The 16,425-nt window shown below is 41.0% G+C and overlaps 1 protein-coding gene across 3 annotated transcripts in view; it reads right to left on the bottom strand.

The window, feature by feature from the left end:
- The window catches only part of zgc:110158 (single-stranded DNA-binding protein 3), a 35,300-nt gene extending 21,853 nt beyond the window's left edge, over positions 1 to 13,447 (bottom strand). For all 3 annotated transcript variants that reach the window (XM_032499957.1, XM_032499955.1, XM_032499956.1), the window contains exons 1-3: positions 13,185 to 13,447; positions 3,224 to 3,296; positions 2,475 to 2,536 (exon numbers count right to left, since the gene is read on the bottom strand). In XM_032499957.1, the coding sequence (XP_032355848.1) occupies positions 2,475 to 2,536; positions 3,224 to 3,296; positions 13,185 to 13,240 (191 nt within the window). In that variant the 5' untranslated portion in view covers positions 13,241 to 13,447. The remainder of the gene's footprint in view (positions 1 to 2,474; positions 2,537 to 3,223; positions 3,297 to 13,184) is intronic.
- Positions 13,448 to 16,425: the final 2,978 nt, after the last annotated feature.

The following is a 16,425-nucleotide window of genomic DNA, read 5'->3' as shown; positions in this document are numbered from 1 at the left end:
AGCAAATGTGTAACGGCTATTCATAACCCATTCACACACTCTCACTATCTCCCTAGCGCTCTTAAACTGCCTCTTAAACACTTGAGCGTAAGAGGGACATGATGCCAGTGTTGCCCTCTCAATCAACCTCTCACTCACTCAAACACACACACACACACACACACACACCTCTCATAGACGGCATCCCTGTATTTAACCTAAACCTCAAAACTTAATCCCTAAAATACCCCCTTTTACCAGCAGCGACTGGGATATGGCCTCATTGTGAGTTGACACATACACTGTTTTCATAACAGCCTTTGTTTCAGTTTATTTGAACACTGTTAGTTGGAAAATAACAAATATGCACGCCTAACAACGCTAACTGCTTGTGTGCTACCTGTCTAAGAGGCCTTAATTGAATCAGTCTTTGCGCATTGATTTAGTAGAAGTGCTATAAACAGAGTGAAACAGCGACATGGCTAATGAAAGGACTAATCAGGCAGCCACTTCACATGTCCTGACAATCTGCGATGCACACAGACATGTTGAATCCCACACCCTGGATTTTTTTCATACACCTCTGCACTTCATATTTTATATTTGGGAGGCTTACTACAGTACTCGTCTTGAGCTCCAGTGAGAGTTGTTTAAGCATATAAAGAGGAATTTATGAAATATTTGTATTGGAAAAAGTTGTATCCTGGAACTTCCTGCTTCCACAAGAAGGACAGAGTGCGTGGTTGAGCTACAGTTGATAAGGACGTCTGTGTGTTGCTCAAGGACACATCAACAGGGAGAAATGCTTGGAGGCTACTGGACTTAATCCTTTGAAACCAGTCGGGAAAAAAATTACCTCCATTTTCACTATGAGCCTAAACAAGGCGAGAGGAAGAAAAGGAGGAGAATGGTTTGCCCACAGAAAAAATACATCATTTTATACTTTATACTTATTTTATTATAATTTGTCTGTAAAGAAATAACCTACACCTAGATTGAAGTCCTTCAAAGAAAAAGAAAACAAACCTATTCTTTGGATTTATCCAGACTTGTATGCTTTCAAAATTATTATTCTGTTCCTTCGTTTTCTTTTTATTAAAACATGTCCTTGGTCTCATATTGCTGATGGTGCTCTATAAGCTTGCTGTTCATTCTTCTGACTCAGCAGAGCCACCCCCTGAGGTGAAAAGTTACACTAGATACTGAACTTTTTAAAAGACCATTTAATAATATATTTATTTAAGTCCGCAATTCTAAATCCATAGGTTCTTAAATATTTGTTCCATTTTAATATGTACAGTTCTAATTTCAATACAGTGTCCTTCAGCAACACATTGAATCTATTCTGAATCCACTGGCACTGTTTTTGTAGCTGTGCTTTAATCTTCCTGTACAAGGAGCAAGTGAATGGACTGCTGCATGTAAACATGGATTTTACAGTTAAAAAACATATATTGCATTGCATGTAAATGTGTGGTGTGATTCACTTCCTCAACCTGATTCCTTGTAAACTGAGTGACTGTGAACCATGGGTGACAGCGTTGTCCAAAAACAAGCAAAACTGCTGATCGGTGCTCAAGATGAGCCCTAGGGGTCAAAATCTTAGCCAGGGGCAGACATGACACGAGGGGGGGGGAGTGGGTTAGCGACGGACAGCGAAGTGAGAGATGACACAAAGGAAGATGGAATGCAAAGGGTTAATCTGCTAAGAATCCCTCTCCCACACGAACAAAGGAGAAAAGTGGGAGGTTGGGGGCACACAAAAGGGTGACGAGAGGGTGAGGAGGGGGAGGGGAGTCCATTCTCAACCATCTGGATCTATTGTTTCAGGAACAAGGGGGGGTGAAGGACAGAGAACTGGAGGAGAGGGGAGAAGACGGGGAGGGAGGGGTCATGCCCTCGATGACTCTGGTCAACCCCAAGGCTGAGACTCTGCTAGACCTCCCACCTATGGAAGTCATTTTTAATCTTAATTTTAAAGTACCACCAATTAAATCAAGTACATGAATATCTGTAAGTTTATATAAAAAAGTTGAATCTATTCAAAATGTAATTAGGGCTCTTCCATGACACTTCAGACCGTGGAAGTTCAAATGAAGCTACTGTTTGTGCGTATGACAGTAATGAATTATGTAGAGTCGGGATGGACAGCAGAGTCCAATCAATAGACTTTGATTCTGCTTACCAATTCCAGTTATTAACGATTTAATAACTAGAATTAAAATTGTTAAAATCCATATATAGATTCCCAACCCTACTGATCTTCTTTGAGTGTGGGAGTGAAAACAGGTCACATGCTTATAACACAGAAGAAGAAAATTGATATTTCCAATTTGAGTTTTGGTTCCCAAACCTAAATATCAGCGAGTGTGTATGTGTGGGGCAGCTTAGGAAATATACTGTGAAAACTGTTTACACGCTCAAGCAAATAATACGGAAAGGCTGACTGTATCAAAACAAACAAGGAAAAAAAACAAACTGAAAGTGACACTTACCACCACCACGAATGGAGGAATCCGGGAGGCTCCCCTAATGTAATATTCTTCTCCCATCGAATCTAGAGGAGAGGAGAGAAGAGTCACTTGCGGCCACTAGAGAGGAGGATTATGTCTGCAGGTCCAGGGGTTAAGAACATATAATCAGTTAGTCTCAAACTGTCAATGGCCTCGGACGTGAACATAGGCATCTTTCTGCCTCTGTCGTTCTCCATCTTCTCGACTCTCTTCTTTCGGTTATATCTCTGTTTTGTGTTCCTTTTTTTATTTTTTACATGTGAAAAGTGTTTTGGAACCAGGAAGACGTACACCCATGCACCGCTAGCCTGTTTACACCCAAAAAAGGCTGTTAGGCGGAAATGTATACAAAACACTACAATGCCTACATACTGTGTGTCTACAACGTCCACAGACAACTGCAGCAGTTGTTCGTACACTAACATTATCCATGACGGGGAGCATGATCTGGTGTAACTCTATAGGATTTCCTTTTGAAAAATTGATGCAACACCTCATGCTCTGTAATCACGTTTGCACTGACAAGCGTAAGTACACTATGGCTGGGTTTTAGTATGTACAGTTTGAATAATGAGGAAAGCTGTTTCACATTCATTAGTCATCAAGGCCCATGTGACATACGTTTGATTTCCAGGCTGGAGATTTTTCATCAATTCTTTATCTCATCTCGCTAGCTCTAGATAAGCAATTTTCACACAAAAAGGTATAAACAGTCGTGGATGCCATCTTACCTCAGACAGGAAGGTCTGTGCGGATTTCTGTGCTCCCACATGTAGCAGGTATTCGTACACGTATAACGCTAACCTGAAATGCAAAGAAAAAAAAAAGGTTAGTGACCAAGTTCAGCCTCCTTAATTTGCAAGACAGCCTCAGACTCTTCCTTCCTATCTTGCCTATTTTGCAACTAAGACTTGATTTATACGGGCGGCCCATTTGATTCACAACCAAAAGCAGAGCAACAAAAACTATTTTCAACCAAACTATCCCATAAACTCTAAGCCCTTGAGCTAATAGTCGAGAACTATTTTTGGGGATTTAACATTTCAGTTTTTTTATGTTTGCATCTTTACCGCATCTGAAGAAAAAGAAAAAAAGACTAGGTATTGACAGAACAACTTTGAAATAAAAAAAGTGTCTTTGCTTGAAAATAACACGCCGTTTGAATAGATGCTGAAAAAAACGACATAGAAGAGTCAAGGTGCCCGTTTCCAGTAGGCAGGATGAGTGAGGGCTTTTAGGTTAAGCACATAACCTATTCACCCAATTAGCAGATACAACGGAAGATTACATTTTTGTTTTTCTTGCTTGTTGACTTCTTCTATAGTGTTTGTTGACATCTTCTATATTGTTTTTTAACTTTTTATATGGTTTGTTGCTTAATATATACAACTGTCGGCTGCATAACTGTAATTTAAACGTTAATGACATTGCATGCCGTATGATTGAATGCTGTACACAAGTCGTTGCTGCCTCGAGGCTTATGTTTGACCAGTCAGCATCCTTACGTACTGTTGCCTTCACTTTGATAGTTGCTGGTCGACCGTAGGCCTGCCCGATTAATCGTTATAAAATCAGGATCTCGATTCACCCTGTTCACTATTTAATTTTTAAAACGATTTGATTTAAAAATTAACCAAAAGTTTTTAATGACTTTGGATCTCATTTAATTTTACGAGCCAATTGCATCACAAACGCTACTACTTTCTTCTGTGACTTTTAAACAGACTGTATAACATAGGTTTTAATGTGCTCCCAATCGCTGCAATGCTCTCCCTTCTCTTCATTGAGGCCTCTATGTTTACAGGCTTGTGGTGATGTGCAATGTGCTATAGGTGCCAAAAACATCTGTGTTTGGTTAAAATTATCGAGTACATGTCCTCAGTTTTCGTCTTTGTCAATGTCTTTCATAGAGCAAATAACTTCATATGTTTCCGACCGTGCTGTTTCCCATAGACGTGTATAATTTCTGACATTCCATGTAAAAATGAACACAACAAACAGTCCGTGCCCCTTGCCTGGCCTCGTGGCGCTACCAAAAGTCGGAAGAAAGCGGCAGAGTCGTATTGATTATGATTGTGTCAGATAAAAGCAAGTGCCTTGCAGTGGAAGGTTGTAAAATATGTGGACAGATTATTACAGGGAAACATCCCATGAATATGAAAGTAGCCTACATTTGAGAAACGACACAAGGAGGCTAACCTAGCTTACCTCAACAAGGTAAAGGAGAACGCCAAGCCCCCTTTGCCCGAAACAGAAGCTAACCCCGGTGACGTTACAGGCTTGGACATATTGATTCGTAGGGCCAGCAGCATGACGGAGACAACCGTGCGTGAGTTGATTGACTTCAAAAAAGGTTCGCCACTTTACTCGACCCAAAGTTCAAAACACCTGTTGATCTTTAGTCTGTTGGCCGGTTAGGTTTTTCTAACCTTTTCTAATCCCAACAAATAACCCATATTTCAAAAAAGACTAACACTAATAAAAACTAAAACTATGCATTTTCAAACAATAAAAACTAAACTAGCAAACCCGCTTTAAAAACTAAACGTAATTTGAAAACAAAAAGTCAAAACAAAATGAAAATAAAAACCAATGAAAAATACAAAACTGTAATAATATCCTTGGTTTGGTACTGACAATTTCTTTTGTTTTGTCATGGTTCAAAAACTTGTAGCAGAGAATTGTGATATCAATTCTAAGCAAAAAAACTGATTTGTATTTTCCCCAGAATCATGCAGGCCTAGTCAGCCGTACAAAGTACTGCTTTATTAGCAGGGACTTTTGGGAGGTCAGAAACCACGACCCCGTAACTAAAAACATCTCTAGGTTCCCATGGTTGAAATTATAGATGTTCTGATACCAATACCAGTATTGGTACCAGTATTGGTATCACCTCCGATACTGCCTAAAACGCTGGAACCGGTAAGTACTGGAGTTTATACATCGATGCGATACCATGTAAAAAAAAAAAAACCTAATGAAAATCTTCGTTTAAGTACTTTGTTCTTTTAGCGTTAACCTTCCATGACTGACTGTCAAACTAGATAAAAGAAACTTCTGCGGCATTCATTGTTTGCGTTTGTTTCACAAAGAGTTAAACCTGAGCCAGACGGACAAAAAAAAAGTAGAAATCATATCACATCTATACAGGGATAGTATTATACAGTTGTTAAAACATAATAAAATATAAGACACAATGGTATCGGATCAGTAATCGGTATCGGCCGATACGCAAGTTCAGGTATCAGAATCGGTATCGGGAAGCAAAAAATGGTATCGGACCATCTTTAGTTGAAATGCAGGTGAATTTCTAGAGCACCTCTAAAAAGGTTCCTTGGTTGCTGGAAAACAGCTTTCAATCAAAAATAAATCTTTTTAGCAGCACTTCTTTGGCCTGTATAGGTTTACCACTAACGCCCATAGGCATCTTACCAACCCTAAGCATCCAGTCGTCAAATCACAGCAGAAGCTGAAAAACGCCTGCTGACCTGCATGAAAATAATTGTGATCTGAATGAAAACACCAAATACTGAAAGAACAGCTGCACACAACAAGCACTGCCACAAATTCCAACTTCTTTTTTTTTTTAAACCTCGCTTGGGATTTTTTTTAAAAATCATTATAACAGGCCAGGCACACTTGATAACAGCAATCCACCAGGGTCTATTAACAGACACCAGAACCACGCTGTGGAGTGGGAAACCCCATTGGCCCAACATTGTACTCCTAACGCCTTCACTTAGTCGTGTTTAATAGGCTGTTAATGGACCATCAATCGACCAGCAGCGTGGATATGACAGTGCCCTGTGTGGCCAGAGCAGACAGTCCTCTGACAGGCCAATAAGGTCCTAATGAGAAGGACAGTAGCTCAATGTCATACTCCCCATCATTAGTCAATGAACTGATCAATGAAACATGGTTTTGAGATAATACGGCTGTTGTGCAGTTCGTTTTTAACCACAGACAGCCCATTTGCTTTTGTGGTTAAATGGTGGGATGAAGAGGTTTATTTCGGCACATTTAGTGCTATCAAGCCTCGTAACATGACATGTAGTTGGAAAAAAAAGGTTTTGGATCGGTATCACTGTTATCACCGTGTTCTAAAGACAATGCATAGGGTAATCTGCCACAGCAGAATGTATCTATATATTTATGCATCACCATTCTCCTAAGATACTCAGTGATAATAGTGTGTTCCATTTACCCCAAAACTCAGAGCTGGGAATGACGTCACACCCATTGTGGGGTAGCTTTAGCCAGGTTAGCCACCGTTAGCAAGACTAGTGTGCTTAAACAGCTTAACGTGTCCACGGGTAGAAGTTGGTCAGGAACAAGATATAGGAATACAGGTGTACGACTCATTTATGGCGTTTATCCACTACATGGTACCTGCTTGGCTTGACTTTTTTGTGGACATTTTGGGGGAAAAAGTACCTGGTACTAGCCAACAGGTGCTTTTTTTAGTACCACCTCCGTCAAGGTTCCAAGCGAGCTGAATAGTTATCAAAAGTTTACGTGAAAACCTGCAGACTACTGATTGGTCAGAGAGAATTGTCACCAATCATTGTGTCATCATTGCTAGCGACAGACGGGGTGTGTGCTGAACAAACCCTCCATTTTGAAATAGTTTAGCCAGCTGTGTTTTTTTTGTGCTGCCTTCAGCTTCTTTTGAAACTAAATTAATTAGTCGTCTGGCTGTGGCAACAGCCACATGCCGAGAATCAAAAACAACACACTTCCTGCGGTGTTGCTGGGATGACCAGCCACGCTCGCCCCACGAGGCGGTACAAAATCTGCAATGGATAAAGGACGGGGGCACCGCGGCCGAGTCAGCAGTGGGTAAGCGCCATTTGTGAGACACAAATAAGACAGAAGTGCTAATAACTGTATGTTACAAGCTAACAGCTTTCACTGCAGTTGATGCACAGGGCAGCCATGTTGGATTGAGTTTGAGGTTGTCCCAACTTCCCAACTCGGAAATCAAAGTTCAGGGAGCGTTTTTCCAACTTTTCCACCCAAAATTCCGACATACAGTATAAGTACAAATGGAACGCACTGTAAGGTGAAACCCTCTCTTCTAAAAGCCTCCTTTGAACAGGCCGCTTTGGAGTGAAGACAATGAACATGTGACACCACAGAAATCAAAATGGATTGGTCGATTAATCAGTCAACTACTTTGGTAACCAAACAATCACTTAATTTTTCAAGAAAATATGCCAAAACAAATGATGACTCCAGGATCACAAGTGTGATGATTTGCTGATTTTCTTGGTCTTACAATATACCAAACAGAATATTTTGGGGTTTGGACTGTTGACATTCAATGATGTCACCTTGTGCTCCAGGATATTGTGATGGGCATTTTTCTCAGTTTTGTTGACTAAAAGATTAAAACAGAGGAAGTTATTGGCAGATTAATTAATAATAAAAATTATCGCTATCACAACTTCAGGATAATTTTAAAGTCTCTGAAGAATAACGAGGCATGATTGATCAGATGTCTTTTCTGAGGATTTTCTCTGCTTTTATGGTTCTTCTATTATAGTTTGTATTTTTTTATTTATTGTTTTATGGCTTTTATGATTACACACACACACACACACACACACACACACATACACACACACACACACACACACTTTTATTGCGTATGCTTTTTTCTAATGAATATACATTTAGGAACAAGTGTTGCAAATGATCTTAGGCTATAAATGCTATAATATATAGCATCGGCCTGTTTAATTAATAGTCTACACTTAAGTGTATCCCTATGAAAATAACCATAAACAAAGTAAATGTCCACATAGGGGGGTGTTAAAGCCCTGCACATTTTTGTGTCTTGAATCAAGCTACAGATGAGATGAGCACATGGGTGCATTGGAGAAAAAGAAAAGGCACCAATTGTTGGAGTGTGTTATAATGGAGATACAGCCCGACCAGTTCTTACCATGGTATGCAAATGCTTTAAACATGCATTGCTAGTATGAAAAATGTGTAATCCCTTAAATATATGAATAGGCAAATATATAGTAACTTTAGTATGGAGCCAATGGTTGCTAATGATCACACCTTGCCCTTCACATAGAAACAACGCAACGTTTTCTAAACGTCATCAAAGAAGGAGGGGTGGCAGTTAGCAGATTTAAATGCTTGCTTCTTAAGAATTGGATAATTAAAATGTGTTTTCTTAACATGTCAAAAGATCTAAATCCGAAAGCACCAAAGTTATTATTCAAGCATGACACATGATCAGTTCTGCTCGGATGTCAACGCAATCTGCACTCCACATACTAATAAGCACACACAATAAAAGGCATCTGGTATGATAACAAAGTAGGACAATGCTACTAATTCAGACACAACTATAGATGAAGTGTTTACATCCACCTACCTCTACTTTCTCACCAACCTTCTCTATAAACCATGGACACTGAAACAGCCATGCCTGGACTACATACTGCTGGTCATTAGGAGTGCTCGTCAGCAGGCCATACACAGTAAACCCCTTTTCTGACTCAGTGGTTGAATGGGTCCTCGGAACCTGGGCTGAGCATTAGGGTTGGGTACTTAAACCGGTGCCAATATAGCACCGGTGCCAAATCGATGGCACTGGTATCTACAGGACCAAATAGCAACGCAAATTTCTGTGCCTCTTTTTTGGTGCCACTTAACGCCTGCGCTTCTTTTCGATGCTCCAATATGGACGGAGATGACAGAAGCACCGCTGCACGGGATGCTCATTAACACTACACTTGGCAGGTAACGCTTACGTTAGCTAGTGACTGGCTTAAACACTGTTAAAAAGCTGGCAGCTAAACCATGTACAGTGTGACTGTATTCCAACATCGGGGACGTAACTAGAGATGATCCGATCCAATTTTTTTATCCCCGATACGGATTGTGATACCTGAACTTGCGTTTTGGCCAATACAGAGTCCTGATCCGTGATGCTTTAATGTAGATTTTCTGTCAGGCTTTATCATCTGGTATTGGATCGGTGCATAAACTCCAGTACTTCCCGATACCAGCGTTTTAGGCGTTATCAGAGGCGATGACGGTGTGCAGCTGCTGTTGTCGGAAAAACAACACAGACGGTGCGTTTTGTTGAAACTGGTAAGCCTCAAGGTGCATTCAAAATTATTGGATAATACCCTTTTCCCATTCAGTGGTTGTTTTGTCATTTTAAAAGCCATTTACTGCTGAAGTAAGTTATTGATATAAGTTATTATTACATTTTTAATAAATCCTTACATTTTGACCACTTGACCTTTAGCAATGAACGAGCCGTTCTTTAATGGGACCAACTGTAAATTTGTGCTCTCTCGTCTTTTTTTAAAAGTATCAGTACAGGCGCCGGCACCGTTTTAAAAGAATATCATTTTAGCAACGGTATCGGAAAAAACAATGATGCTGACCACATATTAAAGTGTGACGTGTTGTACTATGAACGTGTCAATTGCTGGTTGAACATGCGATTGGTGACCAGTCCTGTATAAAGTGATAGTAGTTTCAATGGGCAATGCACGTGTGTATGTGTGTGTGTGTACAGCAGGCCGTCCTGCACGGAAGGTAAAAAATGGCTGAGCTTCCCCTCTTGCAGATTGTCACCAAGATAAGAAAACATACAGTACATGAGCAGGCAGACATCCAGATGAACAAACAAACAAAGCAAAAGTGGTGCTTGAATTCTAAACTTCCCGGAGTGCTTCACACTGGTTAATATTATTCAATGAATTGCATTGACAATACTGCACAAATATCTACCAGCAATAATATCCTGGCTGCACTGCCTTACTTATTCAACACAGACAGTGGGACAGATTGGTTGTTGTACAAATGGCCGATGCTCTTAAGAGGCTAAACACACATACGCCACCACTTTAGCCAGGGGAATCTGACCACTTTCTGAGGCTTCTAGCAATTTGTAGGTCACAGTGCTCTTTGTGACCGCTGGTGTAGAGTGTAAGGCACTTGCAAGTCAGTCTAGTATTGAGCTACACACACACAAATATTTTAACTCTGCACTTTGCAGTCTAATCACACTTTAACACATGTAGATCCCCTGCATCTATACTGATTTTGACAGTTTTGAAATGCCTGGCAAAAGCTCACAGGATGCATTAAGACACAGCATGTGCTTCAAATATTGATACTGTTTGCATCTGCCTGTTCACTGCAGGTTTACTGGCTTGCTTAACACGTGTAGCTTTCTAAAAGAGTTTGATGAGAAGGGAATAGTGAAGGACTTGGTCTTACGTCTGGGGATACGAGGATCCCACTGTAGATCCCCCCCAAGAGGCCTTCAATGAAATTTTTATGTGTGGTGTGTGCGTATGTGTTTTTGTGTGGATTGCAAAAGAGGTTGCGTGTGCGTGCACCTGGCCTACTGCATTATTAAAGCTCAGAAGCTAGCTCATAGAAAAGGAAGAGAAGTTTGAGGAGAAGGAGGGGAGGGGGGTAAGAAGAGGGAGCAGCTGTAGGACAGTGGAGTAAAGGCAGAGGAGAAAAAAAAATAGTCTTAACAATAGGAGATACAGGGATCAGTCAAGTCAGGATGGAGAAAAAATAGAAGTAAAGCAGTGGTCGTTTTTGACAGCCAGAATGTGAAATTATATTCAAATGGCAAGGTAAGAAAAAATCTGAATGGTAGCTCCAGCAACCCTTACACCCTAGTTTTTATGGTTATATGACCTGGTGACACCAACATTTCGCACCATAAAGCTAGAATCACATTCTACTGGCTTTTGATTTTTGCATTTTCCCATCCTTTCTCAAGCTGATACTAGATTTACTTCTGCCATTGCACTGCGTGAGGGGACCTTCTGACCTCCCTCCCCGCCATTCCCACTTACAGTCTGAGATGGGACATCAGCGCGTGCATACGCTTACTCCCATAAAGTGAGAAAAGTCCCTGATGTACACCATCGGCACACCTGACATCCCGCCTGAGGCTCACGACAAAACCCCTTCTTTAAACATGGATGAGTCTGCCCACCATATCTCCCTCTCTTCTGTCTCTTTATTTCTCTCCTGTCTCTCTCAACTCTGACCCAAAGCTGAGAGCAGCTGCTTCAGTCTGTCTCAATAATTCAACGCTGAAGCGAAGGATGAGGACTTTGAGGAGCAGCAAAGGATGGGAAGTGAGAGTTGGGAGGCAGATGAAGAAAGACATTAGAAGAGTGATGCATAAAGAAAGAATAAAGAATTTGGGTTCACAACACAGCGAAAGAAGTTGTGAGGTTAAAGAGGTAATGGGATGCCTGCTGGCAGATATTCACCCAAACATACAGGAGTCTGACAACTTTGTCCCACTCGAGTTCCCTTCTCTGCTGACTGGTCCAGCCAGTCAGAGTGAGTGTTTGTAGTGTCCAACACATCTGGTGTCAGGAATAATGCCATAAGCATTCACCTGTGGGCCCCTACCACTTATTTACATCTAGGTTACTCAGCTGTAGTGTAATATGAACTACCATTGCCCATTAACACAGCACATGGCTCTAAAACAATTACATCTAACAAAGTTTAATGAAAGCATGTACGGGTCTTAGTTGGCTTTGTTAGCGGTGACTATTAAGCAAAGAAACTTCTCTGCAGATACTGGCATCTATTTTTCAGAATAGATACATAGACGTTTGTTGAATTAATATTCTAGAGTATTTTTGAAGCCCCTGCAGATTGTTTAGTTGGTAAACGTGAGATATGCATCTCCTGAGCGAACAACAGACATCGAGACGGTGGCGTGCAGACAAAGGGATTGGAGGGCTACAGCTCCCCAAGCTAACACCACCTAAGCTTCCTGACAAAACAGCCACTGAAAAGCCTGTGTTTTGGGTTTCCTACAGCAGGCGGTGGCGGCAAATCACAAGCAGTTCATCTCCAGCACTCGTTCGCACAACTCGGGGGTGACTGAAGACGAATCTGTACGGGCCACAAAAGTTATGAGGCGCAGCTCTCCTTGCTCGGAGATCGTAGCAGTGGGTCTCCGCTGAGCGCGCGCGCACGCACACACACACATAACACAACACACATGGATACAATGTAGCCAGCGTTCGGAGACAGAGTATCACTGTGGAACAATTCTAGAACACGTTACTGTGCTATTTTGTGACAAAGCCCCAAACAGCTGTATTCTATTTTTACCTGCTGCTTCCGCGAGGCGACACAAAAGCCAGCTAGCTACAATGCACGGCGTCATTCCAAATGCATTGTTCCTCACACTGAGGCGAGGGAAGAGATGGTACTAAAGTGGGACCCCCATCAACGCTCCTCATAGGCAATTCAGCCCCGAGTGCACGCTATGCATTATTACTGGAAACATGTGCAGCAACACCTCCTCGTAGAAGTGGTGCAACTTTGGTCGCTAAAACAGCCAGTCTTTGTTTTGAATTTGAAAGAAACAAGGTAGACAAGAGTGAAACTGGCAGTGTTGCTAGCTGCTTGGGCTAACTTAGCAGCCATGCCTGTGTAGTTGGAAGATGCAAGAGGCACCACGACACAAAAAGTGGAAAACACAACGAACAAACTATCGCAGCATCACTTTTGTAGCTTTTTATGTTAATAAAAAAAGAGCTTGCTGAACATGCGTGCTCCTGCCCAAGTGTCTGACCTGCCTCACATCTGTTAGCAAGTTTAGCTACCTAGCACACTCTTCTTGGCTGGATCTCTGTTGTGACAGTGCAATAATTTACTTACTTTTCTCTTGCTTGGCTATCGGAGGGGACCACAGCTCCTTTACCCTTGCCGTACATCTTGGAGGATGTTCTGATACTTTATTTTATCCCACTCGACACCTGTCAAAGAAAGCTACCAGGAAAACCTACTATCTCCATAGCTACCCAGTTAGTGTTGTCTCCCTATCTCTCCCTTGCGCTCTCTTTGCTCCGGTTTCCTTTTTTTTCTACATCCCCAACATTGCCCACAAATCAGGCAGGGTTTCAGCCGGGGGTGACTTGAAACAGTCCACTGGTGGAGCTTTTTTTTTTTCAATCGCTGTTCCTGGATTCAGCTCACGCCCCCCCTGTTGTGAGAGGGTGGGGGCTTCTTAAAGCCACAGTGTCTTAGTTTTTGTCGACTTCGCTCAAGTTCAAGGTCTCTTCTGAAGGCCTTTAAGTTCAGGCTTTACATTGCATTGTGTTCATGTACAATACCAAAATGCTATAACTAATTGCTATTACTATTTTGAAATTTTTATGTAACCATGATATGTATGTAGACCATGATTTGTCCTAATGTCCCACCAGAACAACACTTGATTGGCCCAAATGCCCACCTGGGTTGGCCTAAATTCCCCCTGAAGTGCCCCTATGTTCAACCCAAGTACCCGTCCAAGAGTAAGCCCTCAGGACATATTTGTACATTTCCCCTACTCAACACACATAAAGGGTGCCTCTATCACCCCTGACCCTCCTACAGATTGTGCACAGCACTGACTGATGTAATCAAGTTACCCGATCATATTACTGCAAAAAGGAAACCAATTTTTAATGCAATACAAAAATACCTCTGTTTGTTCATATTGTTCATCCTCACTGTCTTGTAATAATTTGGAACTTCTGTTAAGGCTGCCACATCCAGTTTTTATAGTTTCCTTTGTTGCTCCAAATTTGTCCATCTTTACCAAAAAGCAGATTTAGAGCAGCATTCATTGTGTTTCCATTTTAAGGTCCTACCATTTGCCTAATTTAAATGTGGACATTTCATTCAGATTGTTGGTCAATTACATTACAGTATCATTATGGTCATTTGCATGGTCACTGTAGTACATTGCAATGTAGTACATCAGTATACTTATTTCAATCAAACTGTAAGCACCCAAACCTACCATTTGACTAAAAATAAATTGTGAATCCACACAATATGTAACACTTAGAAATCATCATGCACAAATTGTTGCTATTAGTTTCTTGTTGTAAACTCTTACATTTTTATACAATCACATTGTAAGTTCTTGCTTTGTTACCTCAGTGTTAGAAAAAATGAATTCAATATGTCAGCCACTCCCAAACTATTCCAACAAATGACACTTTGCTCTAGTTTACCTTTCAAATATTTTGTTAGCATTGTGTTCACAGTCACACAACATTTGAATCCAGACCATTATAATGTATGCCACAGCTATTGTACATGTTTAGTGTTCAGGTATGCGGTTTGCTCTTGGTAGTGATGTATAAGTCTGTGTCCTGTCCCTTTAAGAGTGTGTGTAGAGGGCAGTTGCAGAGTTTGTGTGTGCGTGTGTGTGTGTGTGTGTGTGTGTGTGTGTGTGTGTGTGTGTGTGTGTGTGTGTGTGTGTGTGTATAAGCAGGAACAGGGAGTGTGTTCTGTTTTCGTGCTATAGCTGTGGGAAGGGCACAGCTGACTGTCTGTGTTCATGTGTGTTTGTGCGCGCGCTGGTGTGTGTATGTGTGGAGACAAGCGCATGTATATGTGTGTGTGTGTGTAAGGAAGAGAGAGAGAGAGAGAGAGAGGGAGAGAGAGGAAAAAAAAACATTTCTAAATGTGTGTGGTAGGGCTTATTTTTTTTTTCAAACATGATGAGCCAACATGATATAAAAGAATAGAGGAATAACAGGGTAAATGGCAAGAATGTACCTTGGTGAACCAATAATGTATGGCAACAAATATGTACTGAAAGATACAAAAGAGTTAGACTAATGTTGTTTCACAAGTGATACGTTCATAACATTGAATTGTACTTAAACTAAATTTCACACAAATGCAAAGCAAGACACCAAAAAAAAAAAAAACACCTTAAAATGTTCTATTCCTTCCGCCATTTTCTTTGTTCCAGTCATAGCTATCTATTGGATGTGGAATTATTTGTAGAATTACATGCTTATGCACACATATTTAATAGAGAATAATCAGCAATGACTGGTCTGGCTGTGCATTGCTTTTTAATCTTTTAATACTTGTATTTGCGACTGCGTCCACACTAAACCGGCTACGTTTAGACTGCTCTTTGCATACAAAAACAACACACGTCCTCACCAGCATTTTCATTAATTGTTAAATTTCCTCTTCTTTGTCCAAATGAAACTTTTTTTTTTGTTGAAAACGGAATGGACATAACATAGTAATTTATTGCGGCTAATAAAATCCACCTGTAAACCAGCTTCTGGCTGTTGATCAAATTTAATAATGGCAAAGTCGTCAAAATATGTACTTTCAAAATGAGTGATCCCAGAGAGGGCTAGAGGTTTAGAATAGGCTTATGCCATCATTTCCCAAAAGTTCTGTTTCCCATATCCACTCTAAAATATGATGCTGACATTTTCAGATGAACCCACTCTGGAGACTACTTTCAAACAAGTTACATTTTTGGGTGTAAAAAGGTCCGCATAGTGTGAACAGAGCAGTGTGTACGTACTCCCAGAGAGAAGGAGAACGGAAGAAAGTGATGGCGTAGGTATCTTTTAAGCTCTAGACCACAAACTCTATCACTGTCTCATCATAGCAACAGTATTGATCCAAGAACCCAATGATCTTGGGAACAGCTCTTCCTCCTTTGCACAGAATAAACACAAGCAGCATCACTGTGTACTTCTTCCTTTCTTCTGTTTCATCAAATGCAGATGAGCAGATAAGGTTGTTAGTGTTTTGTAGTGTGCTTCATTCTGGTCCATCCATGTTTCCATCCTACCTTCATCTAAGCACACCACCTTCTAACAGTGTTATTGGCAGTTGTACGTAATTACTGTAGTTAATTTGTTCGATTTAACCCTTTCTACTATGCACGATAGATAATACATTTTTTTTGTAAATGTACAATGATTAATGTGCCTTTATTGTTATTCACAGAGAAACAAAATTCCTCATGGAGGGAGCAGGGGGCAGCATGGGAACCAACGCCAGTCTTCCTTTGCCAGACCGTCCTCCACAGCACTGGGGAGGAAGGTCAGGCTGGTTCACACAGCATTCTGAGATGGGAGAAAAA

This window comes from Etheostoma spectabile, chromosome 20, assembly GCF_008692095.1.
Source record: "Etheostoma spectabile isolate EspeVRDwgs_2016 chromosome 20, UIUC_Espe_1.0, whole genome shotgun sequence".
NCBI lineage: Eukaryota > Metazoa > Chordata > Actinopteri > Perciformes > Percidae > Etheostoma > Etheostoma spectabile.
The sequence above is the reverse complement of the archived record's forward strand: the minus strand, read 5'-3'. Positions and strand labels throughout refer to the sequence as shown.